At 41.2% G+C, this 26,155-nt stretch overlaps 1 protein-coding gene across 1 annotated transcript; it reads right to left on the bottom strand.

Annotated features, from left to right (window-relative positions):
- LOC118610014 (cystatin-9-like) lies at positions 1–26,155 on the bottom strand. The gene is made up of 5 exons (XM_036229762.1): positions 26,013–26,155; positions 20,934–21,011; positions 2,904–3,335; positions 1,191–1,304; positions 1–293 (listed from the first exon to the last, which is right to left on the bottom strand). Exons 3-5 carry the CDS (start codon positions 3,165–3,167, stop codon positions 204–206), a joined length of 468 nt encoding a protein of 155 aa, XP_036085655.1. The 5' UTR covers positions 3,168–3,335; positions 20,934–21,011; positions 26,013–26,155; the 3' UTR covers positions 1–203.

The raw sequence follows: 26,155 nt of genomic DNA, 5'->3' as shown, positions 1-26,155 counted from the left end.
TTCTTGAAATGCTGATGTTTAATGACCTACTTTACATGAAGAAAATGGACAATGAGAAACTTCTACAATGTCTGCATATGAGACCCTAGATATTTGCGAAGAAGAGAACAGAGCCTGGACCTGCTTAGCCACTGAAGGGCCACATACGGGGAGTTGTTGGTGTCCAAAGTGGGTAGAGAGACCAGGCTGGGGTGCGATCTTACTCAGTGGAACCCCTCCAGGCAGGTCTCGTTCAGGAGCTGAAACACTGTTCTCCAGGGCTCGGTGCGGATGACAAAGAAGCAGATGAAGGTCTAAGGGAACAAGCACAGGAATGGAGTGTGGGTGGAGAAGCCTTGGGAAGCTTGTGGCTCCAGCTCTAAAGACAGCATCCACCCCAACGTCGCATTCCTGGGGTGAGAAGCCGGAGCATGCAGGCTCTGGCTTTCAGGAGCAGCCCCAGCCTGAGTCCTAGATGTTCCTGATGGGGATCTCTCCTGAGCCTAGGGGCTCCTGTGTCGCTCTGCCCTTCTCAGGGCTGTGGTCCCTCGGGGAACCCCAGGCTGTCCCAGTGTGACCCATGTCCCTAGTTCAGCAGTGGGTGCTCCTTCCTAGAGGGAGCCATCTCAGAGGGGCCCTGACCCTTAGTGGGTCTATCCCAGAGCAGGAGTTCACATCCCCTTTTCTGCTGGAGCAGAAACTGCAGCTCAACAGGGCCCAGGGCAGAGCCTGGGAGAGAGGGCAGGGGGCCACCCTTAGCCCACCCTCCTTGGTCAGTGCCAGGGGAGCCTGAAAACTGGCCACTCAGGCAAAAGAGATGTTGGCCACTCCTGACATGTTCCTTCTCCTGAGAGCAGGAAAGAGAGGTGGCTAAAGAGCAGGGAGAGGACATCCTGTGGTTAGAACTTGGAGACCTGGACCCTAGGGGCAGGAGCAATTTCTCACCAGTTTGGGCCAAAATGTAGATAGCTCGATAGGGAGAGTGGACAGAGTCAGGATCTCAGATTGGCCAGGGGGCCACAAGTGGCCCCCGGGGCTTGCCTGCCAGACTGGGTTCCATTGCGTAGCACAAGCAGTGGCTGTAGTAGAGACAGCAGCTCCCTCACGCCTCTGTGTCCCCAGGAATGGTATGTCCTCTGCCCCACCCCCCCACTGCATTCCTATGCAGGCCCACAGCTGTGGAAACTGAAGGAGGCTCACGCGTGTCTTACATTGTTCAGCTCTGGGCTTTCTTGAAAGGAGCAGTTGTCAATGTCTTCATCAAATTTCCCACACCTGGTTCTGCGAAGCTCCAGCTCCATGGAGAATGCCATCATGGTCTTTACCTGTGATATGTATAGATGTTAAAGTGGAAACATCTCTCATGGTCCCATTAAATAGTTGCTAGTGTAGACATATGGGGTGCAGGGACCGGTCCAAACACTACTCTCTTTGAGGAGTTTGCCTCTGGGCCTGCACTAGCTCAGCTTGGGACACTCTGGGCAAAGAGGCACGTGGGCCTGGCAGAGGCCCCGGGGTAGACACAGGATGATCACACAATATTAACTATTAATATCACGCACTGCAGTCTCAGATTTCCAAATGCCACAGTGAGACCCCACCTTCCCTTTCAGCATGCTTTTAGCTTCTGCGGCATTCCCAGAGACAGGTGACAAGTACCTGTTGGCCCTTGAGGGTGTTGGCCCTGCAAGAGTTTTGATCATCTCAGCCCCAGAGTGGGAAACTCATCTACAGCCCCATTCTCACAGCCTTCACCTGCCCAACATCAGAAAAATGCCACGAAATGCTAATGAAACACACACCCCTTACACACACGTACATAATTCAGACAGTGTTTTCTGAAATGTTCGGTACCCTCCTCTACTCCGTTCTAATCATTCTATGCTGTATCCTCCCACAGCATCGCATTCATTACTCCCAACATTCAAACTCAGTCTGTGACTTTAGATATAGAAAACCCAACTGAAGGTCCAGCCTGAGGCAGCCGCACTGGGGTGCCTGAACCAATGGGGACATTGCACACTAGTGTCCACAGAGGTTTGAGCTCAGTGCAGGGTGGAGATCCTCTGCCCTCTGTGCCACCACCACCACCAAAACCACCACCACAACACACACACACACACACACACACACACACAGAGTCACACAATAGGAAGCTGGACGTGCTCCTTTGGGAGAATGTTTTCATTGTTTATGTCTGCAACTCAGATGAAAATGATATTTCTGGTTGCATTCTGTAGGGATTCCAAGGCAAGGAGAACACTTTAGGATTAAGAACCATTGTCTGAGGAAAAGTGTAAAATAATATCAATCCATGTAGGTGGAGAGCACAGGAGCTCATGGGAGTCAGAGCAGAGGCCCAGACCTCACAGCAGGACTTCACAGCTCATGACCCTCAGCTTTGTTCTCCCTCTCTCCTTCTCTCTCTCTGTATCTCTCTCTCTCTCTCTCTCTCTCTCTCTCTCTCTCTCTCTCTCTGTCTCTCTGTCTCTCTGTCTCTCTCTCTCTCTCTCTCTCCCTCTCTTTTAAAAAATTATTTCTTTTTATTTTACTTCCTTGAAATATTTTTTTCAACCAATCTTTTCAAACATCTTCTATGTGAGGCTCTGCCTTACTGGATGTCTTGATCCCCTCGTCATCCAAATTTTGAAGTCATTCTTCATTTAAAAAGTCCTAAAAATGACGAAGACTGAAAATACACCTTACGTGTGAGTAGACATCAACTGAAGTTTTTACATTTCCAAGAATTTCTTTTATAAAAGCTGAGATTAAATGAACAGGTTATGGTTTCTCTATATTTTACGGACTTCGGGTAGTGAACAAAATCTTTCGCTAAGACCCCCTCCCTCCATCCCCCCGCCCCGTCCTTGACCCTCACTCCTCACAAGTGCAGACCAGTGGGACAGGAAGATGTGATTACCTACCTGCTCCCTCCTGGAACTCCGAACGCGCACCAGCTTGTAGGCATTCCTGTCCTTGCTCTTCAAGTTGAATATGTGTAAAGCATACTCCACAGTAGCAGGGAAATAACTTTCCATGACTTTTTGGTCATCATTCTCCCTTTCCTCTTGGGAATTCCAGCCATGAGTCGCTAGGAGCTGGGAACCTATGAGAAGCAGGGGCATGGCCCAAGGCAGAGCCCACCTCCACTGCCCGCACAGCAGGACTACAGGCAACCGGGCACCCATGGCTTTCAGTCTGCCTCACTCAGGATCCCACCAGAGCTTACCTGGGCACTGGTCCAAATTATCTGCCCCAGGACAAGTCCTTCCGCTGGGCCTCCTCTCTGCTATTACACCCTGCTCCTTCCCACGCGTGACCCTGCCTCTTCCCTCCGAAGCCGTTAAAATTGTCTCCTGTCCAGCAGAGAGGAATGAAGCCTAGGCTGGGTGGGTTGGGAGGGGTAGCAATGCGAGGAGGGGTCTTCTGTAGCTGACTCTCGGCCACAGGGCTCCCTCAGCACCTCAGTGAGGAGAGAACACTTTCCTCAGATGCCTCCTAATCAGACGCTGAAATGAGGACACAACTGCAAGAGGTAGAACTAGGAGGTGATCCCCAGACACAGCAGTAAGGTGAGGGCCAACAAGAAGGAGGGGCAGGGCCGAAAAAGATGGGTTGCTGAGAGCCAGCTTTGTGGGCGATAGAAGGTAACCTGCACAGAGAAGGTGTGTATTATTTAGAAAGGGTCAGAGGGGCTTGAGGTTTGACAGGTGTTGGTGTCTCCTTGTTCTACTTGGCTCCTCAGACCCTCTGAGTTCTGGGACGGGCAAAGCTCACTGGCTCCTGGGGATGTTGCCAGACTAGGGAAGTTGGAGGATCAAGCTGGGCTCACTGCATCTCTCTTGGCACAGCTTCTCAGCTCATGGATGTGCTGCCATGCGCTCAGCCTGGGGCCTGGCTGGGTGAATACATGCTCTCCTGACAAAGGTGTCTACAGGAGAAGTGGCCATCGACACACACTGTGCCTATAATATCCTCCGTAGGAATTTATCTCCAGAGGAGGGGGAGCAGAGTAAAAGAGAAACAGAGAGGCAGAATGAACTAAATGCGCTCCATTAGTTGATTATTGGTGCCCTCCTGTGGCCACAGTCATCACAGTCCCATGGGCACAATTTCCTTTGTGCAGTCTGTAGAGAAGGGACCTTTACACCACGCTCCAGCTGGAACAGGAAATTCAGCTATGGAACAACTAAATAACATATTCTTCACAAACAAACTTCAGCTCTGTGACATGAAATAGGCCTCCGGTCTCTGTGTGCAGCTACTTCTGAGCTTTGGAGGGAATCATAATCTCCTGAAGATCTCGGCAGTTCTGAGAAGGCCTGAAAAGTTTGCTTCTTAACCAGAAACCTGCGGATGATGATGTTTTTGGTCTCTGGACCACGCTTTGAGAAGCACAGTGAGAGTGAGTCCCTAGACTTGGAGGCAGCCAATCATATGGAGAAATCACTCGATTGTAAGGGCATGGGGGTGGGCACTTGAGAAGGGTTTCTGGAGCCACGCTGGATCAGAGAAGGGGTCAGAACTCCATGCCTGGTGATAAAGGAAAAGGGTTTCTAGATCCAAGGCAACAGTAGCCAGACGGTGCTTATGGAATGAGAGAAAGCTGCTGCTTTGACTCTCACAGCCTGTCTTCACTGAGGTCTTCAGAGCTGGTGTTCTTCCTAGGAGCGGGAGCTCTCAAACCTGACCCCGGTCTCCCGCTCCTCAGGTCGCCCACATTCAGGAGAGTCTGCTGCGTGCTATCAGATAATGCTCTTCCCTGAGACCTGGTCTCCCTGTTCCTGGCCAGGCGAGCATTGCTGTCTACCCTCCATGTGTCTTTGTGATTTCCTTTTCAGACGAGGATCTAGGTTCACAGTTCCAAAATCTTCCATCAGACAACAACTCTGTCCTGACAGGACAACATCAGGTTGAAATGTGTTATCTACAATGAATAAGCAACTTGATATGATCATATGTAAAAAGCAGCGAGATGTTAACAAAACTCTACCCAAATAGGCTGTATCTTACGCAATATTATTAGGCTTTAAAAAAAAAAAAAGAAAATTTGCTCCAGTGTGACTGGAATTGGAGGACATTATGATAAATGACAGAAGCGGACATAGGACAAATAAGGCATCCTTCTATTTTTATGAAGAATCCAAAATAGCCAAAGTCGCAGAGAAAGTAGAATGGTGGTTACCAGGCTGGGGAGGGGAAACGGGAAGCAGCTGTTCAAAGGGCATAAAGTTATGCACGATGAATAATTTCTGGAGATCTACCGTACGACATGGGGCCTGCTATTAACGATAACATATTGTGCACTTGAACATATGCTAAGCACGTGGCTCGTGCTCTTACCACACACACACACACACACACACACACACACACACACATTAAATTAACAAAAGTAATGGATGTTGGAGGACACCTCTACAGGTGATAAGTGCATGGCCTTGATTGTGGCAATGGTTTCATGGCAGATACTAATCCCTAGACTCTTTTGGTTGTAGACATTGGTTACTTCAACAAAGTGGTTTAAGTAAAGCAAAAAAAAAAAAAAAAAAAAAAACCAAAAAACAAAAAGGTTGCATCTTTTCTCAGGTGACTTTAAGTTCACCAAAACTGCCACTGAAGTGTAAGTAATATGATTCTTTAGTCTAAGAAGGATTCTGCATGTTTGGGACTGGGACAGGGTGTCAGCAATCATAGGAACATCTTTGTGGGTTTTCTGGGGAACAAGCCATAGAGACCTGGGTGAAGTAGAGTTCTGACACACCTAGATAGGTCGCAAGCGTGCCCAAAAGAGTCCAGGAAATGACCACGGAGGCCACTATCACCTTTCCATAGGAGGGCCTGAACACCATGGATCCGTCCTGCAAGTGTCAATGTCCATCTGTCCTAAGGGCCCACATGCATCCAAGGGATTGTCCACACGTACTCTTACACGAGGGATGGTTTAGACCTCTGTGGACCTCATCTGCCCTTACCGTGCAGGCAAGGAGAGGACAGGAATGGCCACACAGACCTAATCATGGATGTGCGGACACAGGTGGCCCTTACAAGTGTATCTATACTCTTGCCAGGTCCCTAGTTGCTCGGGGTGATTTCTCCCTCCCAGATTTAGAGCTAGTGACATATCAAGACATGAAGCGAAGGAAGAAGAGTGAATTGGGCCTTAGCCCATCAGAATCCTGAAGACATGGGCACAGACATTGCATATGCCCAGGTAAAGCCAGAAGGTGTGAAGTGCCAAGCTGGATGCCTGCAGCAGCTTGTCACAGCCCCCAGTCTGGGATCTAAAATGCCTCCTCTTCAAGGACTCATATTCTTCTTTCAATGCCCAGACACAGTATCAATGCTTTCCGAAAGCTGCCCCGACTCCCTATGGAAAAGCTCTGTCTCACTAAGCTGAGTCATGGGTACTTGTTGACCTGTCTGTCTCCTGGGGGAAGCAGGACTCCTGTTTTGCCCGCTCTTGTGTGGCTGGCACAAGCACCATATATGCATGATAGAGGAAGGTCTCAGTAACTGTTCACTGAAATGATTCCCTGGAGCCAAAGGCCTGTATTTCTGGAATCATTCCTTTTAACAATCAGAGAATGTCAGCAGTGGTCAGGAGCCCCTCTCCGTGGAGCTCAAGATGAGGAAGAGATGAGAGGAAGCCATCACCTCTATCTAGGACACATAATGCTCCTCACCTGCTTGGCTTCCAGGCCATTTCCTAAGGGCCCTGCCTGTCCTGCTTGACACTCCTTTAGGGGCCCTCGCCTGAATAACCTGAGATTCCCCAGGTTTCCCATGTGCTGGAAAACTAGAATGTACCCAGAGCGTACATGGTCAGAAGAAGAAAACGGGCTGAAAGAACTCCAGAACTCAGGACAGAACACAATGATCACAGTTGGGTCAAAGGAAACAGTTTAGGAGGGGCCGGGAAACTGGAGGGCTCAGTCCTCAGGTGACTTTGAGTTTTGATCATTTAAGGAATCTCGTTTCGACTTCCAGCAAATTTAAGTGAAAAAGAAGAGCTACAATAGAATCTAAAAATGGCAAGAGGACGAATAAAAATATAAACGTAACCACAAAATAGGTAAGGTCTCAATCTAAAATTACAGAGCAGTTTTCTTCTCCTCCCACCTGTCCAGCGTGCTGAGTAGTGATAGCCTTCTTCCTAAGCCCACTTAGGAGCATGGCACCCACCTGCCCACCTCATTCCAGAGCAGCCTGTTGTCCCTGCTAGTGGAATCAGAGATGGGGCCTGCTGGGGGAGAGGAAGTGCTCCCCACCAGCCTCTTTATGACTCACTCTTGGAAACTGTTCTTCTCCTTTCATGGGACCAGAGTTTGCTTTTCATCTCTTTCATTGTTTCCATGTAAACAAAGGCTTTCCTTGAACTTTGGGCAAAGTGGATTTGAGGATTGAAATAAGAAGAGAGAAAATAATCAACTCTGTTATAAATGTGTTTGTTGTTTCCAAAGTCTTTTTCATTAAAATGTCTCTCTCTCTTTCAAAAGCCCTCTTGCTCTCTCACTTTTGCCTAACACATGCCTGCATCCACTTCTCTCCTGCAAGCCTTTACTAGAAAACATGTAGATTCGCCTCAGTATACTAGAAACTCCAAAAAAGCTTTCTTGGCTTAAAAAACACGATGTTTATTTCTCTCATGATATTGCAAGTAGATAATATATAATGAAATAAAATAAAGTAAAATGTAACATAACATAACATAACATAACATAACATAAAGTAACATAACATAACATAATATAACATAATATAATATAATATAACATAATATATAATATAATGCAATGCAATGCAGTACAATGCAATACAATACAATACAATAAATACAATGCAATGCAATGCAATGCAATGCAATGCAATGCAATGCAATGCAATGCAATGCAATGCAATGCAATGCAATACAATACAATACAATACAATACAATACAATACAATACAATACAATACAATACAATACAATAATGTATGGTTCGCTTTTGAGCCTAGGCACTGTCCTATGGTCTCCACGTGCATTAACTCATTGAAGCCCCACAGGGAGAGTCAGCCAAAATGATATATAGTATATTAAATTGCATGCTTTTAGCATCTTGCATAAATAATATCATACTGTATTTCTTGCAACTGGATGCTTTGACTCAGATCATATCTGTGAGTGGCACCCACACTGGTACTTGTCGATCTAGTTCCTCCATTGTCACTGCTTTTGTTTTATTTGTTAGATCCTTATCCTAACAGACCATGGTTAATGCAATCATTCCCTACCAGTGACCCTAGGTAACTCTTTTCTTGTTAAAATTAGGCCTTCGGTAGCACCTCGCCCAGGTCTCCACGTGCATGTGTGTGAGGATTTCTCCAGGGTGGGTGCCAGAGGGAGCATCGCTGGGGAATGGGAGAGTCCCTTCCTTCAGTTTTATTAGGGTATCGCTGTGCTCATGATCTCTTTCTTTTTTCAGATTAAATTAAAGACAGTTCAGGGTATCAATGTTTTTGTTGAGGGTTTGTGCTTTTTTACGTTTGACTTCAAAAATTCTTTTCTCTGTTCTCCTGTATTTTCTTCTAATTATGTTACTTCTTTGCTTTTCCAGCTGGAGTTTGAATGTGTGTACGGTGTGAGGTAGGAATCTAAGGCTTGAGCACTTCACCCATGAAAGCACAGCTGACCTTTCAGCACTGTTTATGGAGCAATTCATTCTTTACTGTCCAGTTCTAACAACGTGTCCGTCTTATGCCTGTTTCCCAAAACATACTGGTTGCTTCTGAGTCCTTCTTCTCTAGTACTGGTGGGTAAAAAGGGCATAGGCCAGAGGTAGAAAGGTATCGTTTGACCTTGGCCAGAAAAAGGAGTAAATGCTAGGACTCATTCTAGGGCCTGGATATGTGTCTCATGTCCTGGGCTCTGCCTGCTACATGGGGTCACTCCCTACTCACCCCTGTCTCTTGGTCACACCCTTTGGTCACTGGGCTGTGGCACCCTGTTCTCTTTACTTAGATTCCAGCTTTGGGGAAGGTGGTCTGGGTTTGACCCAAGTGTTAGAAAGCCCTTCCTGGATTAGCCATTGCTATGGATGCTGTCGTCAGTATCTCAAACACCGAATTCTGCAAGCTCCACCCCATTCTTTCATCATTTGAAAACACGAGATTTGTTCTTGTATCCTTTTCTAAACTCTTTTTTGGTTTTATTCTTCAAGGATCTTGTCTTCCAGGCAAGTGGGAGTTACTTCTTGGATACAGGTAAGCACTTTTCCAGAGGAGTAGGAGGAACTGAGCATATCAGTCATGGAGAGAGAGGGCTGGGGTACAGAACCGGGAATAAAGGTTGATAGTGGAAAAACAATATCACCGTTGTATTCATTTACAGAAGCTTGAGTTTTTAGATGATTTTTACAGACAATATGTTGAAGTCGATAGAAACCATGGCAGGAGGAAAAGCAAGGGTTGAGTAGGTCTTTGGAGTTGGACACATCTGAGTTCAAGTCTCACTTATACTTCTTACTATTTATAGTATCCAGAGCACATTTTTACTTTATGTGAGCTTCTGTTTCCATAACCATAAAATTAGAATTATTTGATATCTCCCTGAAGGGGCTGTTATAAAATGAATGACATAACTTATGGGAGGCATTGACAGAATGCCTGGCAGAACCGGGCAGTCAACAAATGATGTTTCTAGTACTTACTCTTCTTGATTATTGGGAAAGCATCCCTCTGTAGCAATGTTTGGTTCTAACGATTCTCATCACCAGGCAGGTGGTAAATGAGCCACCCGTGTACACTACATTTTCGGAGCTGTGGGACCTGGGGCCACGAGGGGAAGGCAGAGGAGCAGGTGTTTCCGTGGCTCCACTGCCATCCATCAGGTTCCCTAGGATGGTGTGGACATAGCTTGGCTTCGAGTTTAGACTTTCAGTCTGAGCCATGTTGGGATCAAAGCTCAAGAAGACTCATTCTAGGAAATCAAATATGACGGTTTTCTTTTTGGAAGGCACTGACGACCAAACTCACGCTCCTGAGCTTCAAATTCAAAGTGTTAAGAAGCACGAGTTCGAGGTCTTGCATTCTGACCTTGCAGATGTGAAACCCTGGCATCATACTTAGCCTTCCGCACCCCCCTTTCCTCTTCTACAGTATGGTCTTGTGTCGAGTCTACATGAGGGGGCATGTGCAGCAATGCCGTGTGGCCTCTCACAGCGCCACGTCACTATGGACAAATAGAACACCTCTGTCTCTCGCCTCCATGCTGAAGTCAAAACAGCCTTGAGTTCTGCTTGTCCTCTACTGGGAGCCAGTTTTATTGCATAATAAAAGAAGGCTTAAGTGATAGGTGTAATCACTTGCTGAGGCCTGCCAAACTTTCTAGGCCAACCAATTCTTTTCATTTCACACTAGACCTTTGTCACAGGAGCTCTTTCCGGGCAGGCTGTTTGGGATAGTCCTGCCTCACGCACTTTACTCACACTGTGCACTGTGTTCTATTTTTCATTTTGACAGGTTTGGGCAATGTTTGCCACTGCTCCTTCCAAAAAGGTCTCTTTAAACTTTGCCAATTTGAGAAATGTGTCTCTTTTGCCTTCCTTAACGCTCATCCAGGCATGGACAATGGCTGCTTTGTCCTCAGAATTATTCCATTTGGAGTTCTTTTTGGGTACCCCACAGCAATTCCTGTTGACTCAGCTGAATTTCTCTTTTCTCAATTATCATTTGGAGAGCAACCGCAACGTCTAACGCTTACATTTATTTTGGTAACATTAAACAGAGAACTCATTGCAGAGATAACATGCCCTTTTAGGGGAACAATTCAGTCCATTTTCCACCTTCTGTACTTTTCCAGGCACATCAGCTGTTCTTGACTAAGCGAAAATCTTTTTTTTTTTTTTTTAAGACTTACCACAATCCACGTGAATTCAGGCTAAAGAGTTAGATTTGGAATCTGTTTCTTTAATGTCTGTACATAGTGGTTCAAGTTAAAAGATCACCTGTAGCAGTATTAAAATATAAATATCAAAGATTGGAGGTGGGGTTATGCATGTGTGGGTCAATGACCATCTTTCGTATCAGCCATCAGACAAATATTGCCTAATATCGACAAATTCAGTGATAGTGGTGTAAGCCTATGACCCAGAGGAATCATAAGAGAAGACACTGAAAGAATTGGAACATAGCAACCTGCTACCAAGGACTGGGACAGCACCTGGGAGCAGCTGAAGACTGTTGCTTTTCGTCTTAGCTCATCTCTACTTCCTATCATGTGCAGACATCACTTTAACTAAAATAAAATAATGGTTCTCAGTTTTTTTTGTACCCCTCTGAATTCAAAGAGAAGTTGTCAGGCCCAATAGAGTGATGCAAGTTGAGGGGTTAGGGGCAGGAGCATTGGGCACCTCCTCCTTAGGGGGTGCCCCACAACAGGGGACCCAAGTGAAGAGCAGGTCAAAAGGAAAAGACAGCTCCTGGAAAACCCACTGAGTCATTTGACGAGTACTTTATGGCACTCATCTTTAGATTTTCCAGTTAAATGGTCTAAAGGTAACCATGGGAATGCATCACGCACTACCACATATTTCAAGAGCTTAAGGCCTGAGTCGTCACAGTCAAGTTCCAAAGTTGACTTCAGAGCCCTAACTCTGTGCACCTTTCTCTGTTTTAAGACATTCTTCCTCAGAGTTTGAACATTACTCCATTTCATAAGATTGTAAGATAGCTTTGGAAAACTGAATTCATAGCAATGTTTACTCACCTTGGCACGTGCACACACAAATCCCAAACAAATTCTAGCAACCAAAGGACTCCTTAATGAAAACTCAGGGCACTGAATTTCATCCTGGGACAGGTAAGCTTTAGCCCTAGAGCCTTTCCCATTTTACTAGATCCTAAGATGGTTACTAGAGTTCTGGAGGTGTGACTGATCTCAACGTCTGCTTGGGTCCTGGAGGGGATAGTCAGGAACTGTTTGGTCCAATCCTCCTTATGCTACAGGGAACCCCGGAAGCCCCACAGGACTCAAACTAAAATTCTCCAACTTCTAATTACAAGTTACTTTCTTTGGACTCTGCTCATCTTTCTTTGGCACTGTCAGTTGACTGTCCATCAGAAATTCTGGGGAGTTTATAGATGTACATCAATTCTGAGGCCTATCTGATAGACTCGGAACCTCTGCATTGGGGCCTAGGAACCTTTTTTTTTTTTTTTTTTAACAAAACCTCCAGGTGATCCTGAGGCAGATGAGAGGGTACCATTCTTCGAAAAAACACTGAGCAGAAGGTCTCGAGGATCCCCATTAATCCTTTGATGAATGATTACATCCCTAGCACAGAGAGGGCAGCACACCAGTGGGAAGAGAATCCGAAGAGTCTTCCAGAGCTGCCCACAGCTCACAACATTTCACTTACCACATGCACACGCACGCAGACACACACACACACACACACACACACACACACACACTCGTCTATAAGGAGTTTCTGCCTGCGCCCTTTTTCCCTCCTAAATGTGGTCACCTTTGAGAACTGAAAGGAGCCATTACTGGAAAAGGGCAGCCCTAGTGCCCCTCACTGTAGTCCCTTAGGATCCCAGCGCAGCGAGACCTGCAGGAAGAGAGCAGACCCTGCTGTGGAAGGTGAGAACAGTCTTTGGAAATTCATGCTTCAAACCCTGCTCTGCCCATCCCAATCTCAGTGATGGGTAATGACTTTATTCATTTAGGAAACCTTCTCCGGCATAAGCTGAGACTTCAGTATCTGCAACTATCACTAAGAATGTAACAGATACAAGAAACATTCTGAAGTGAAAGAAATTTAGCTAAATTTAGAGGATTTTTTTCTTTTTCGTTTTTTTTTTTTTTTTTTTTACTGTGGTAAGATATACATAACATAAAATTTACCATTGTAACCATTCTTAAGTGTACGGTTCGGAGGCATTAAGCACATTCACCTTGCTGTATAACCATCACCACCATCTATCCCCAGAACTTTTTCATCTTCCCCATCTGTATCCATTAAACAATAACTTCACTTTCTTCTTTCCCATCCATCTCCTAGCGACCATCGTTCTCCTTTCTCTCTCTGAGTTTGATTACTCTAGGTATCTTATGTAAGTGGAATCATATGGCATTTGCCCTTTTGTGACTAGCTTATTTTAGCCTAGCATAATGTCTCCAAAGTTTATCCATGTTGTAGTACGTGTCAGAATTTCCTTCCTTTTGAAGGAAGGAAATACACATTCCACCATATGTATAAACCAATTTTGTTTATCTACTCATCTGTGGATGGACACTTGGGTTGCTTCCACTTTTTGGCTGTTGTGAATAATGCTGTTATGAACATAGATATACAAATATTTCTTTGAGTTTCTACTCTCAGAAGTGGAACTGCTGGACCATGAGGAATTCCGTTTTGAATTTTTCAGGAACTGGCATAGTGTTTCCTATGGAGGCTATACCGTTTTATACTTCCGCCAGCAATGAACACAGATTCCAATTTCTCTACATCCTCACCAACACCTATTATTTTCTGTTTTTTGGTTTTTGTTTTGTTTTGTTTTGTTTTTAAATAATAGCCATCCTAATGGGTGTGGAAGTGGTATGTCTCATTATGGTTTTGATTTGCATTTTCCTAAGGATTAGTGATTTTGAGCATCTATTTAAAGGATTATGAGCCATTTGCTTATTTTCTTTGCAGAAATATCTATTCATGTTTTTTTGCCCATTTTTTAAATAGGGTTGTTTGGTTTTTTTGTTGTTGAGTTGTAGGAGTTCTTTATATGTTCTGAATATTAACCATTTTTGAATATATGATTTGCAAATATTTTCTCTCATTCAATGGGTTGCTTTTTTACTTTTAGGACAGTGCATTTTGATACAAAAGAGTGTCCAGGTTATCTATTTTTTTTCCTTGTGCTTTCGATATCATATCCAAGAAATCATTGCTAAATCCAGTGACGCTTTCTCTCTACATTTTCTTCTAAAAAAAAAAAATTAACAGTTTTAACTCATGTTTAGGTCTTAGATCCAGTTGGAATTAATTTTTGTATATGGGTTAAGGTAAGGGTACAACTTTATTCTTTTGCGTGTGGATACTCGCTTTTTTCAACACCGTTTGTTGAAAAGACTGTCCTTTCCCAATTGAATAGTCTTGGCACTCTTGTCAAAAATCATTTGACCATATACGCAAAAGTCTATTTCTGGGCTCTCTCTTCTGATTAGTTTGTTTATGTCTTTGTTTATGCCATGACCATGCTGTTTCAATTTCCGTGCTTTTGTAGAGTTTTGAAGTCAAGAATTGCAAGACCTCCAGCATTAAAAGTCTCTCTTTATCTTTAAAGTTTGACAAGTTAATTATAAGGTATCTTGATGTAGGGCTCTTCAGAGGCAACCTCTTTGGGGATCTTAGGGGATGACGACTCTGGATGTTCATTTCCCTCCTCCAAATTTGGGAAGTTTTCAGCTATTATTTTATTAAATAGATTTTTTTTAAATCTCTCTCTCTCTCTCTCTCTCTCTCTCTCTCTCTCTCTCTCTCTCTCTCTTCTCCCATTTCCCTCCCCACCCACCCAACCCTCTGCCACCCTCTACTGTTTCTGAGACTTCCATCATGTACATATTACTTTCCTTGATGATGTCTCATAAGTCGCACATGCTTTCTTTACATATTTTCACATTTTGTTTTCTTTTTGGTCCTCTCATTGGATAATTTCAAATGCCCTGCTTAGGAGTTCACTAGTTTTCTCTTTTACTTGATCAAGGTGTGTTACTGAAGCTCGCTATTTAATTTTTCAGTTCCGTCATGGAATTCTCTAGTTCTAGGGTTTCCGCTTGAGTTTTTTGTTTTTTAATTCTATATTTTCGTAAAGTTTCTCATTTTGATCAGGCACTGTATTCCTAACTTTGTTTAGTTGTTTAGCTGTATTTCTTTTCCTTTTTAAAGACATATTACTTATGTATCTATTTATATATTTTTAAATTAAGTTTATTGGAGTGACATTGGTTAATACAATGATATAATTTTCAGGTATACATTATAACTTGACATCTGTATATTCTATTGTGTGTTTACCACCCAAAGTCCAGTTTCCTTCAGCTACCATATATTTGATCCCCTTTAACCACTTCAATCTCCCCCATCCCTCTATACTGGACCCCCTTTACCCCGTCTACTTCCCCCCTCCTCCTCCACCCGACTAGTAGCCACTAGTTTATAGGCCTCTGGTAACTACCAGCCTATAGTCCATGTCCACAAGTCTCCGTTTGTCCTGCACATGTGTTGCTTTTAGGTTTATATCGCACATATAAGTGACATTGTATGATTTTCAACTTTTTCTGTTTGGCTTACTTTGCTTAGCATGATTATCTTGAGGTCCGTCCATGTCGTCGCAAATGGCAGCATTTCATCTCTTCTTATGGCTGACTAATATTCCATTGTATGTATGTACCACGGCTTCTTTAGCCAATCATCTATGGTAGGACACCTCGGTTTCTTCCATGTCGTGGCCACTGTGAATAATGCTGCTATGAACATTGGTGTGCAAATGTCTTTCGAATATGGGTTTGCAAGTCTTTGGGGTAAATACCCAGTAGAGGGATTGTTGGATCATATGGTAGATCAATTCTTAGTTTTTTGAGGAAACTTCATGCTGTTTTCCATAGTGGCTGTACCAATTTGCAGTCCCACCAGCAGTGTATGAGGGGTCCTTCTTCTCCGCATCCTCTCCAACATTCGCTATTACTTGTCCTGTTGATTATAGTTATAGTAACAGGTGTGAGATGGTATCTCATTGTGGTTTTGATCTGCGTTTCTCTAATAGCTAGCGACGTTGAGCATCTTTTCATGTTTGTTGTCCATTTGTATGTCCTCTGAGGAGAAGTGTCTGTTCAGATCCTCTGCCCATTTTTTTGACCAAATCGTTTGTTTTTTTGTTGCTGCTGTTATTGAGTTGTACGAGTTCTTTGTATATTTTGGATATTAGGCCCTTATCTGAGGCGTTGTTTGCAAATATATTTTCCCATTCTGATTGTTCTCTACCTTGTCGACGATTTCTTTTGCTGAGCAGAAGCTTTTTGGTTTGATGCAGTCCCACTCATTTATTTTTGCTTTTACTTCCCTTGCCTTTGAGGTCAAATTCATAAAATCCTCTTTAAGTCCAAAGTCCTTGAGTTTCGTTCCTATGTTTCCTTCTATGCATTTTATTGTTTCAGGTCTTATATTCAGGTCCTTAATCCATTTTGAGTTAAATTTTGTGTGTGGTGATAGACAACACTCTAGTTTAATTCTTTTGCAAGTGGCTTTCCAGTTTTCCTGGCACCATTTATTGAAGAGGCTTCCCTTTCTCCACTGTATGTCTTTGATGTTTTTGTCAAAAGTTATTTGCCCATATAAATATGGGTTTACTCCTGGACTCTCGATTCTGTTCCATGGGGTCGTGTGTCCGTTCTGCTGCCAATACCACGCCGTTTTAATTACCGTCACCTTGTGGTATAGTTTGAAGTTGGGCAGAGTGATGCCTCCGGCCTCGTTCTTATTTCTCAGGATGGCTTTGGCAATTTGGGGTCTTTTGTGCTTCCATACAAATCTGATGACTTTTTGTTGTATTTCTTTAAAAAAATGCTGATGAGATTTTGATGGGGATTGCATTGAATCTGTATAATGCTTTAGGTAATATGGTCAGTTTAACTATGTTGATTCTTCCAATTCAAGAACGTGTAATATCTTTCCTTTTTTTCTTTTTTTTTCTGTATCTTCTTCAATTTCTTTTAATAGCCACTTGGAGTTTTCATTATATAGGTCCTTTGCATGTTTCGTTAAATTAATTCTTAGGCACTTTATTCTTTTTGGTGCAATTGCAAAAGGAATTATTTTTTCCACTCCCTTTTCTGATGGTTCATTATTAAAGTAAAGGAATGCTACAGATTTTTGAATATTGATTTTGTATCCAGAGACTTTACTATAATTGCTTATTGTTTCTAGTAGTGTTCTTGTGGAGTCTTTAGGGTTTTCTATATAGAGAATCATGTCATCCACATGTAGTGACAGTTTGACTTCTTCATTTTCTATTTGGATGTTTTCTATATCTTTCTCTTGCTCGATTGCACTCGCTAGGACCTCCGACGTTATATTGAATAACAGTGGCGATACTGGACAGCCTTGCCTTGTTCCTGGTTTAGAGGGAAGGTTTTTTAGTTTTTCACTATTAAGTATAATATTGGCTGAGGGTTTGTCGTAGATGGCCTTTATTATGTTAAGGTACTTTCCTTCTAGACTGATTTTGTTAAGGGTTTTGATCATAAATGGATGCTGTATCCTGTCGAAGGCTTTCTCTGCATCTATTGATATGATCATATAATTTTTACGTTTTAATTTGTTTATGTACTGTATCACATTAATCGATTTGTATATGTCAAATCATCCCTGAGCCTCTGGGATGAAGCTGACTCGATCGTGGTGTATAATCTTTTTAATATGTTGCTGTATTCGGTTCGCTAGTATCTTATTCAGGATTTTTGCTTCGTGTTCATGAGAGAGATTGGTCTATAGTTTTCTTTTTTTGTGTTATCTTTACCAGGTTTCGGTATCAGAATAATGTTGGCCTCGTAAAATGAGTTGGGAAGTATTGCCTCCTCTTCGCTTTTTTGGAAGAGTTTGAGGAGAATAGGTGCTAAATCTTTGAATGTTTGGTAGAATTCACTGGTGAAGCCGTCTGGTCCTGGACTTTTACTTTTTGGTAGGTTTTTGATGATTGTTTCAATTTCTGGACTGCTGATCGGTCTATTTAGATGTTTCGGTTCTTCTAGATTCTGTCTAGAAAGCTTATATTTTTCTAAGTACTGGTCCATTTCTTCTATGTTACTAAATTTGGTATTATATACTTTTTCATAATATTCTTGTATGATCTTTTGTATTTCTGCAGTGTCCGTCATAATTTCCCCTTTCATCCCTGATTTAGTTTATTTGTGTCCTTTCTCTTTTTTCTTTAGTGAGTGTAGCCAAGGGTTTGTCAATTTTATTAACCTTCTCAAAGAACCAGCTCTTTGTTGCATTTATTTTTTCTATTTTTGTTTTGTTTTGTTTTGTTTTGTTTTCAATTTCAATTATTTCTGCTCTAATTTTGATTATTTCTTTCCGTCTGCTGACTTTAGGCTTCATTTGTTCTTCCTTTTCTAGTTTTTTAAGATGAAGCATTAGTTTGTTTATTTGGGCTCATTCTTGTTTTTGGAGGTAGGCCTGTAATGATATGAACTTTCCTCTTATGACCATTTTTGCCATGTCTCAATATCTTTTATATGTTTACAATCATTATCATTTGTTTCTATGTATCTCTCGATCTCTCTTTTTATTTCTTTCCTGACCCAGTTATTCTTCAGTAGCATGTTTTTTAATCTCTATGTATTTGTGGTTTTACTTGATTTCTTTTTGCAGTTGATCTCCAGTTTCAAAGCATTATGATCAGAGAATGGGGTCGGTATGATTTCAACCGTCTTATATTTGTTGAGGCTATCTCTGTGTCCCAGTATGTGGTCGATTCTTGAGAATGTTCCATGTGCACTGGAGAAGAATGTATAAGCAACTGTTTCGGGATGGAAGGCTCTGTAAATGTCAATTATGTCCAGCTGGTCTAATGTGTCATTTAAGGATGTTATCTTCTTATTGATTTTCTGTTTGGATGATCTGTCCATATCCAACAGTGGGGTATTTAGGTCCACTACTATGATGGTGTTTTGGTCTGTTTCTTCCTTTAGTTCTTTTAGTATTTTCTTTACATATTTTGGGGATCCTTGATTTGGAGCACAGATATTAATAAGTGTTATGTCTTCTTGGTGCATGATTCCCTTTATCATTATGAAGTGTCCCTCGGTATCTTTCTTTACCTGTTTTATTTTGAATTCTATTTTGTCTGATATTAGTACTGCTACTCCTGCTTTTCTCTGAATGCCATTTGAGTGAAATATCATTTTCCACCCTTTCGCTTTAAGTCTGTATTTGTCTTTGGAGCTGAGCTGTGTTTCCTAGAGGCAGCATATGGTTGGGTTTTGTTTTTTGGAGCCATTCTGCAACTCTGTGCCTTTTTATTGGTGAGTTCAGTCCATTTACATTTAGGGTGATTATTGAAATACGAGGTCTTCTTATAGCCATTTTATCTCTTGCTTTCTGGTAGCTCTGTGTTTCCATTGTTCTGTTCCGTTTTCTTTATTTTGTGGGTTTTCCCTCTGGTACTTTTTGCTTTACGTTATATACTTCGATTCTGAATCTTTGGCGAGTGGGTACCATTATGAATATGTAAAGGATAGTGATACACACACACACACACACACACACACACACACACACACACACAGAGTCATCCATTTTCTTCTGCACGTATCTTATCTCCATTCCCCTTTGCGAATTTTGATCTTCAAATCTCCCCCTTTTCAGTCACTGTTATCACAAGTTGTTCCTATGTATGCCGAATGTTTGTCACTACCTTGTTGTGCTTTAATTTTATACTTTTTATTGCTTTTTAAAAATCTATATCCCAGCTTTTCCAATTAGCTCTGTCTTCTATTTATTTCTTCTCCATCTTGCAAACTAACCTTGAATGTTCTTATGAACAGGCACGTGAACGCAGTCATTATTGTTGGCCAATACAATTGAGGCCAAGAGGGCTTGGACACCACTGGTGACTCAAGAGTCGTGGTTTGGGAGGGGTCTCAGGCTAACACCCAGTTTTTGGACATGTTAGACATAAGCCCATTCTTACTACTTGACATTGAAAAGTGGTTGGTATATAGATGTAAGAAATGTCTAGACCTGTAGGGAATTTTTATAGGAACTTATTTGAACCAAACTGATGGCATATACCAGGGAGCAAGATCTCAAACGCTCTGAAGAATAACGGTTTTGCAGTTTCTTTTATGCATTTGAAATTAAGGAGGGACTATAATGAAGATTACGTGAAGAAAGTAAGGTGGGGATCAGATTACATGATAGTTAAGATTATGTGCTTCCTTGAGGGCGGTCTGTCTCAGAGGAGAGGTTCTCAAAGGAGCATTTCAAAGTTAACATGCTAACTTAGATGTACAGAAACAATGGACAGGGCTTGCTTAAGGCAAAGATAAGCCTTTTACTAAAAGTGCTATATGCCTGGGACATGACTACCCACCAGGACCTGCCCCATTATGAATTTATGATCAGATTACCCTGTGAGGTTACTTTCCACAGAACCCCTTTTTCCTCCACAGAGGCACATCCATTGAAATCACAGGTCCCTGTTCATGTCACTTTGTCTCCTAGTTCTCATTTGGCTATAATGCCCTAACATTTGTAGGCTTTCAGGAAAAGTCACCCCAAGATGTGTCTCTCTAGCATGCAGATTTTGTTTGAGCTAAAGGCAACCAAGACACTGTAGGCTCAAGAGAAACTTATGCCACCATTTAACTACCTAGAGAACTTTGAATTATGGCCCTTGCCTTATAATAACAGATTATTAGAGATGATCTTTTCTATGTATCCATAAGGTATGGCAAACTTCAAATTATTGAACATCTGTTCTTATCATTCTGTGAAAGATTCCTCCCACCTCTCAAAACCCCAAGGTCCCTACCCTCTTTCTTAGCTCAGAATGCCGTATATACCTCAGTTTTCCTTTCTGTCTTTGAACCTTTATTTTATTTGTGGTCTCTGGCTCACTCATACATGTATGGTTCTCATACACATGCATGTAATTAAATTTGGTTATTTTCTCTTGTTAATCTGTCTCATGTAGATTTAATTATTAGGCCAGCCAAAAGAACCTACGAGGGTAGAAGAAAGTTTCTTCCTCCCTTACATCTTCAATTTAAGACTGATCAAGAACAACGCAACAGTTGCATCCTTCTGAAGTCAACTCAGGTGCAGAAAACATGAAGAATGATGAGGAACGAGAAAAAAAATACTTTAATTATTAGTTATTTCCAAACGGGTACACTCATACCTTACCTGGATAAATACACCACTTTCCTTTTTACTTCATTGATATAAACTTGATGTCTTCTACACAGGTTTCATTTCCTATTTCTGCAACATAAAAACAAGTGGTATAATGTGCTACTTTCCATTTTACTTTTTTTTTTCATGTCCCTTGGGGATTCTCCCTTCCACGTCTTACTGAAAAAATTAACTCCAATTCTGCAAAGCTATTTATAATTTGAATTTTGGGAAGTTTGTCAAAATATACCAAAAGGTTTGGACACTTGACTAAATAGGATCAAAAGTCATTATAAAACAACGCTAATTACTCATTTAATCAAGTGACAATAAAATATTTCAAAGGCAAATGCAGAAGTTTATATAATCGTTAGCAAAACTTTGTTCTTACTATGAAGGAGATTTGGTTTTCTTAAGTAATTAAGGACCTGATGAAGCCAATGAAAAATTATTTTGGTAAAACACAAAATTTTTGTTTTCTATTCAGAAAACTTTTCCACAATATTTTATCAGTAGCAGAACAATAGCTCATGAAAACTGTCCTTTTATCAGAAAGAGAACCAAACTCTAAATTTGCATCAGCTTACTTTAATATTTAAATTCATTTACTTGATTAAATTCACATCGGTCTTATTCCGCTTGACCACACACATCAATGTCCTTTCTCAAGATACCTTTTTCATAAACTTTCTATGACTTTCGGTGTCTCTTTTAGTTTGTCTCTTGTTCTCTTACCCACTCAGAAGTAATTAGGAGAAAATTACTTAATTTCCCTTAATAAAAACACATCTCCTTAGCTCATACCATTTTAAAAAGCCAAACATATAAATAAGTAAGTAAGTAAGCAAGCAGGCAAGCAAGCAAGCAAACAAACAAACAAACAAACAAACAAATAAATAAGACAACGACCAAAAAACCAACAAAGGGAGAAAAAAAATCAAACTATCATATTTTAATATGCACAATTGTTTTTCTATTTGTATTATTTTTTGTAGCTTTAATTACATATATTAGAATTCTTAATCTTTAAAAACCTCAATTCAGTGAAAACTAAAAAATAAGCAGTTGTGAAATGTTTTGTTACACCAGTGTTCTTTAGATTGACTAGTTTATGAACATGTTTCATAATTTCTAGAAATATGCATTTCCCCATTGCACAATTTTTAATGTGGCACAAGACGTTTACTAATCGACCCAAATATTTTTATTTTCTCTGTAATAAGAAGCAAAAAGTAGATAAAATTTGTTCAGTAATTAATGTTCTTCTTATTTTATCTTATTTGGAAATGACCTAGATATTCAATGACTATTCATCATTTAATATAGCAGTAAAGCTTTAAAGTTTCAATTCACCAAATAGATTTAAGAAACCATTTTTAAGTACACATACACTATACTTATTGCTAAAAAGTCACTTAAAAAATCTTTTTACCCTAATTACATTACTTAATTTATTTTCTCTTAACAATTATGATTATTTATGAAAATTTTATCATATCAAGTTATTTTTCTTGCGGTCAAATTTTGCAGCAGAGGTAACGTGAACTTATTTGACTAATAAATCTAGGTAGAATAAAAGTATTATTTAATGCTGATGACTTTAAAGACATGCCTATTTAACCAAATAAAACTCAAGCCAGCTTAATAGCAAATATTTTCCCTGATCATATGATTCTGAAAAGCATTTGTGTTAGTTTACGTTATATTTTCAAAAATTCTCAAATAAGCTCTTCTCTGTTTAGGTGAATTTAATAGATCTCTTTCATAAATTAACAATACCATCCGGAAGTAGAAAATACCATGCAGTACATATGAAAATACAGACAAACGCAAAGAGAGACTTCCTAGTTTTCATTTTAAAATTACTGCCATATGATGGGCATGACAATGTACAAGAACAGTTGGATCCGATTGTATTTCTGACAAATGGAATGAATTAAGGTTAATCGCTTAGATGGATAAATCTTTTTTTCTCTTAATATTGTGGAGAAGAAAATTAAGACTTGTATTTGTCTTTGGCAAGGGAGCTGTAGAGCCGGAGAAGCACTTTGTGCTTTCAAAAAATCTTCATCCCCCCCCCCCCACCCTTCGTTTTCCCCTTTCAGTCTTAGGAATTGGGGATGATAAGATAGGCGGGCTTTTAACTGGTTTTAGAGCTGTTCTTAAAATTTGGGTTGTAACTTAAGTGACATTATATGTTGACCTACCTAACTACAAAGCCCCTAAATGTTTTTGTTTGTTCGTTTGTTTGTTTGTTTTACTCTGAGTATATAGTTTAGGTAGAAGATCTTTAATATTGTATTATGCTCTTGAATCTTCAGCTTCCAATTTTTCTAAATTTCTGATAAAAAGTTATTAAATAATTCCAAATGTCTTGTTAGGCTTCAGCTGGGACAAACTATTTCTGGCGGTAACAATTCCATGGACTCAGGAGGGTACAAAGGTCATTACTTTCCAGAGTCTTTCTCTCCGATAGCCAAAAGAAAAAAACCTGATATCCTTCAAGTCCCAGTTCCCCAGCGAGACGCGATGGCTATTTCAATAACACAATCATGTGAAAGAGATGCAATCGCTTCACATGAAGCCTGTTGAAAATGTACCAATTGACCTATAAACTCATACCTTAATTTGTCAACAGGTTTCGGTTTTATAATACTGGGCAGGGAAAGTGTTCCTAGCCAGACAAAATATCCATTCCTATAAAACATTCAGGTAAAGTTGACATAACTTTTTTTTTTTAACATAAAGCCTGTTTAAAATTTTCTATTTTTATGATCTTATCAGTCCTTATATTTCCATACTCTTTTAATCTCACCGTAGCCTGAGTAGGACTTTACCAATGGGTTTTGGTACCACAGTCTATGTATGAATTCCCATACCAAGGAGTCCTTAATATTGCTCTTATCTATCCCCTAAGAAAAAAGACTTTAAGTCCCCATGAGATGTCAAGCCAAGGGACTCTGGTCCTGTTAATCTATCTTTAATTTGATTTAACCTCCCTTATGCTCCAAACAATTGCTGGTCAATTTCTCATTGTAATCTATTCCTTCCAGGCTTCAAACTGGGGTAAGGAAAAAAAAAAAAAAAAGTAGACTTATTTGGGGCAATTTAATGTTGGGGGATGAGCAAGGGGTCAGTGCTGACCAGGAAATTCTAGGCTGATTGGTGTTACATTCCACTCCTGGGAGAGGCTGACTGCAATGCAGTTAGTTATTATGTTTTGGTTGAGTGGCGTGGCTTATCAAAAGTAACTCCATTTGGTGGTCTTTTGTTTCTTTTTAACATGACATGATAATACTGAAAATAATTCAGCATCAAATTATAATCATCACATTATCTCAGTGTGGTAAACAATATGCAGATGCACTCATGTAAGCACGGGTACACACACAGTCACATGCACACACGTACTGTATTCCTCTTATACTTTTCTTGTTTCTTATTTTTATAACAAACATATCGTAGTAATTTGAGTTTTAGAAAACGACTTTTATTTTCGAACATAAGGACGAGTTTGCAAAATCCGCTCTTTGTCATTAAAAATTTTCCCACAAATAAAAATAGCTTGGAGGGTGGAAGAGGAAAGGAAGGAAGGAGGGGACAGGGAAGAAAGGAGTTGCAGCAGGGAAGGGGAGAGGTAGGAAGTTGTTCTACATTAAAAGAAAAAAGGGAAGAGAAGTAGTGGCAAAAATTTCGAGTAAATAAGTATTGCTCTCCTCATTATGGCACACCCTATGTGTAATCCAGAGCCTGAGAACCCCCAGAGACTCTTCAGGACCAGGCTCCTTGTGGCAACCAGAGGATGACATAAACATACAACTTAAACAACAGGCATGAACCTCAAAAACCTCAAGCAGAGTGAGAAAAGGCACACAGAGAAGTCTACATACTGTAGAACACCATTTATATAAACTTCTTAGAATAGTAAAAGTTGATCTATAGTGGGAAAAAATTAACTCGGTAGTTGTCTTTGGGGGTGAGGACTCAAATTGACTGGGAAGGGAAATAGGGAACTTTCTGGGGTCATGCTCATGTTCTCTCTCTGATAAGAATTTAGATTACACAGGGCACGCATTTGTCGGAATTAAGCGAATGCACATCTGAGGTCTATGTGCTTCACTACGGGTAAATTTACAGCAAATGGAAAAGCTGTAAATAATTATTAAACTCTAGTTGATACTACTCGTGCTTAAGTGTTTCGGAGTGAGGAATACTGATGTCTTTTACTTACTTTAAACTGCATTTAAAAAATGGATTGATGGATGAACAGAAGGGAGAATAGATGTGACGAAGCTAGTAAAGTACAATATTAATGGTAGAATCTAGGTGATGGGTATATAGGTGCTTGCTATAAAATTCTTCTAACTTTATGTACATTTGAAAATTTTTATAGTAAAGTCACAGGAGAAAAGCATCCCACTCCACCACCCCCACAACTCCCCTGTGCCCTTTCTTCACTGTCTGCCTCTCTCTGCCTTCTCCCCTTTCTCTGATCTCCTGACGTATCACCGGCCTCTGGGTTCCTACTTGCCAGCAGTATTGTCACCACGTTCCAGGAAAAGCTGGGATAGGCAGAGCACAGGTCTGGCTGGCATCCAGGGTTGAAGAAATATTCTTCTGACATTTGTTAAAATGGTGAAGGAGACTTCACTCAAAACTATTACAATAAAGATCAAGACTATGGAAATAGGAGAGAAAAGGAGCTCAATTTTAAATACAACAAGGACAAATGGGGATTTAGAGCCAAGGGAGGAGGAGTCAGAAAATGCAAAATTACTAGGAGAAGACAAGGAATAGTCTTGCTAGACTAACCTAACAGGACTCTTTTAAAAGACTTAGACATCAAAGGTGAGGGATGAGGAACTCGACCAGATAGGAGGGTGGGGGAACTCTCACCAAGACAGGGTTAGCAGGCCTGGCAAGGACAGGACACGACCAAGGCCTAGGCCTAGTGAGGAAGTAGATTTGGAGGAGCCAGACTAAAGCTTCATCGGGTCCACGTCACTAGGTTCAGCTCCTCTGCTAGTGGCGGAAATTGGGGGGTTGGGAGAGGCAGGGTCCTGAGGGCACCATGGAGAGGGCAGGGCTTACCTGAGTGGCCTCTGAATTCCAGCTTCAAAATCTGGTGCAAATGTTTTAATGTTGTCCTGGGCAGGAACAATCATCTCTCTGCCGTCCAGTTGCAGGTCGATAAAGGAACTGGAACCCAAGATTACAGAAACACTTGAGAGAGA

Source organism: Rousettus aegyptiacus, unplaced genomic scaffold, assembly GCF_014176215.1.
Source record: "Rousettus aegyptiacus isolate mRouAeg1 unplaced genomic scaffold, mRouAeg1.p scaffold_m13_p_12, whole genome shotgun sequence".
Classification (NCBI taxonomy): Eukaryota; Metazoa; Chordata; class Mammalia; order Chiroptera; family Pteropodidae; genus Rousettus; species Rousettus aegyptiacus.
Note: the sequence above shows the minus strand (reverse complement) of the source record. Positions and strands in the feature narration are given on the sequence as shown.

What these genes read in the sequence shown, in the direction of transcription:
- LOC118610014 (XM_036229762.1), bottom strand. Translation starts at nt 3,167, where the DNA reads ATGGGTGCCCGGTTGCCTGTAGTCCTGCTGTGCGGGCAGTGGAGGTGG. An exon ending in GGAGTTCCAGGAGGGAGCAG is followed by an intron (nt 1,305 to 2,903) that starts GTAGGTAATCAC and finishes TACATATCACAG; the next exon opens with GTAAAGACCATGATGGCATT. An exon ending in AAAGCCCAGAGCTGAACAAT is followed by an intron (nt 294 to 1,190) that starts GTAAGACACGCG and finishes TTGTTCCCTTAG; the next exon opens with ACCTTCATCTGCTTCTTTGT.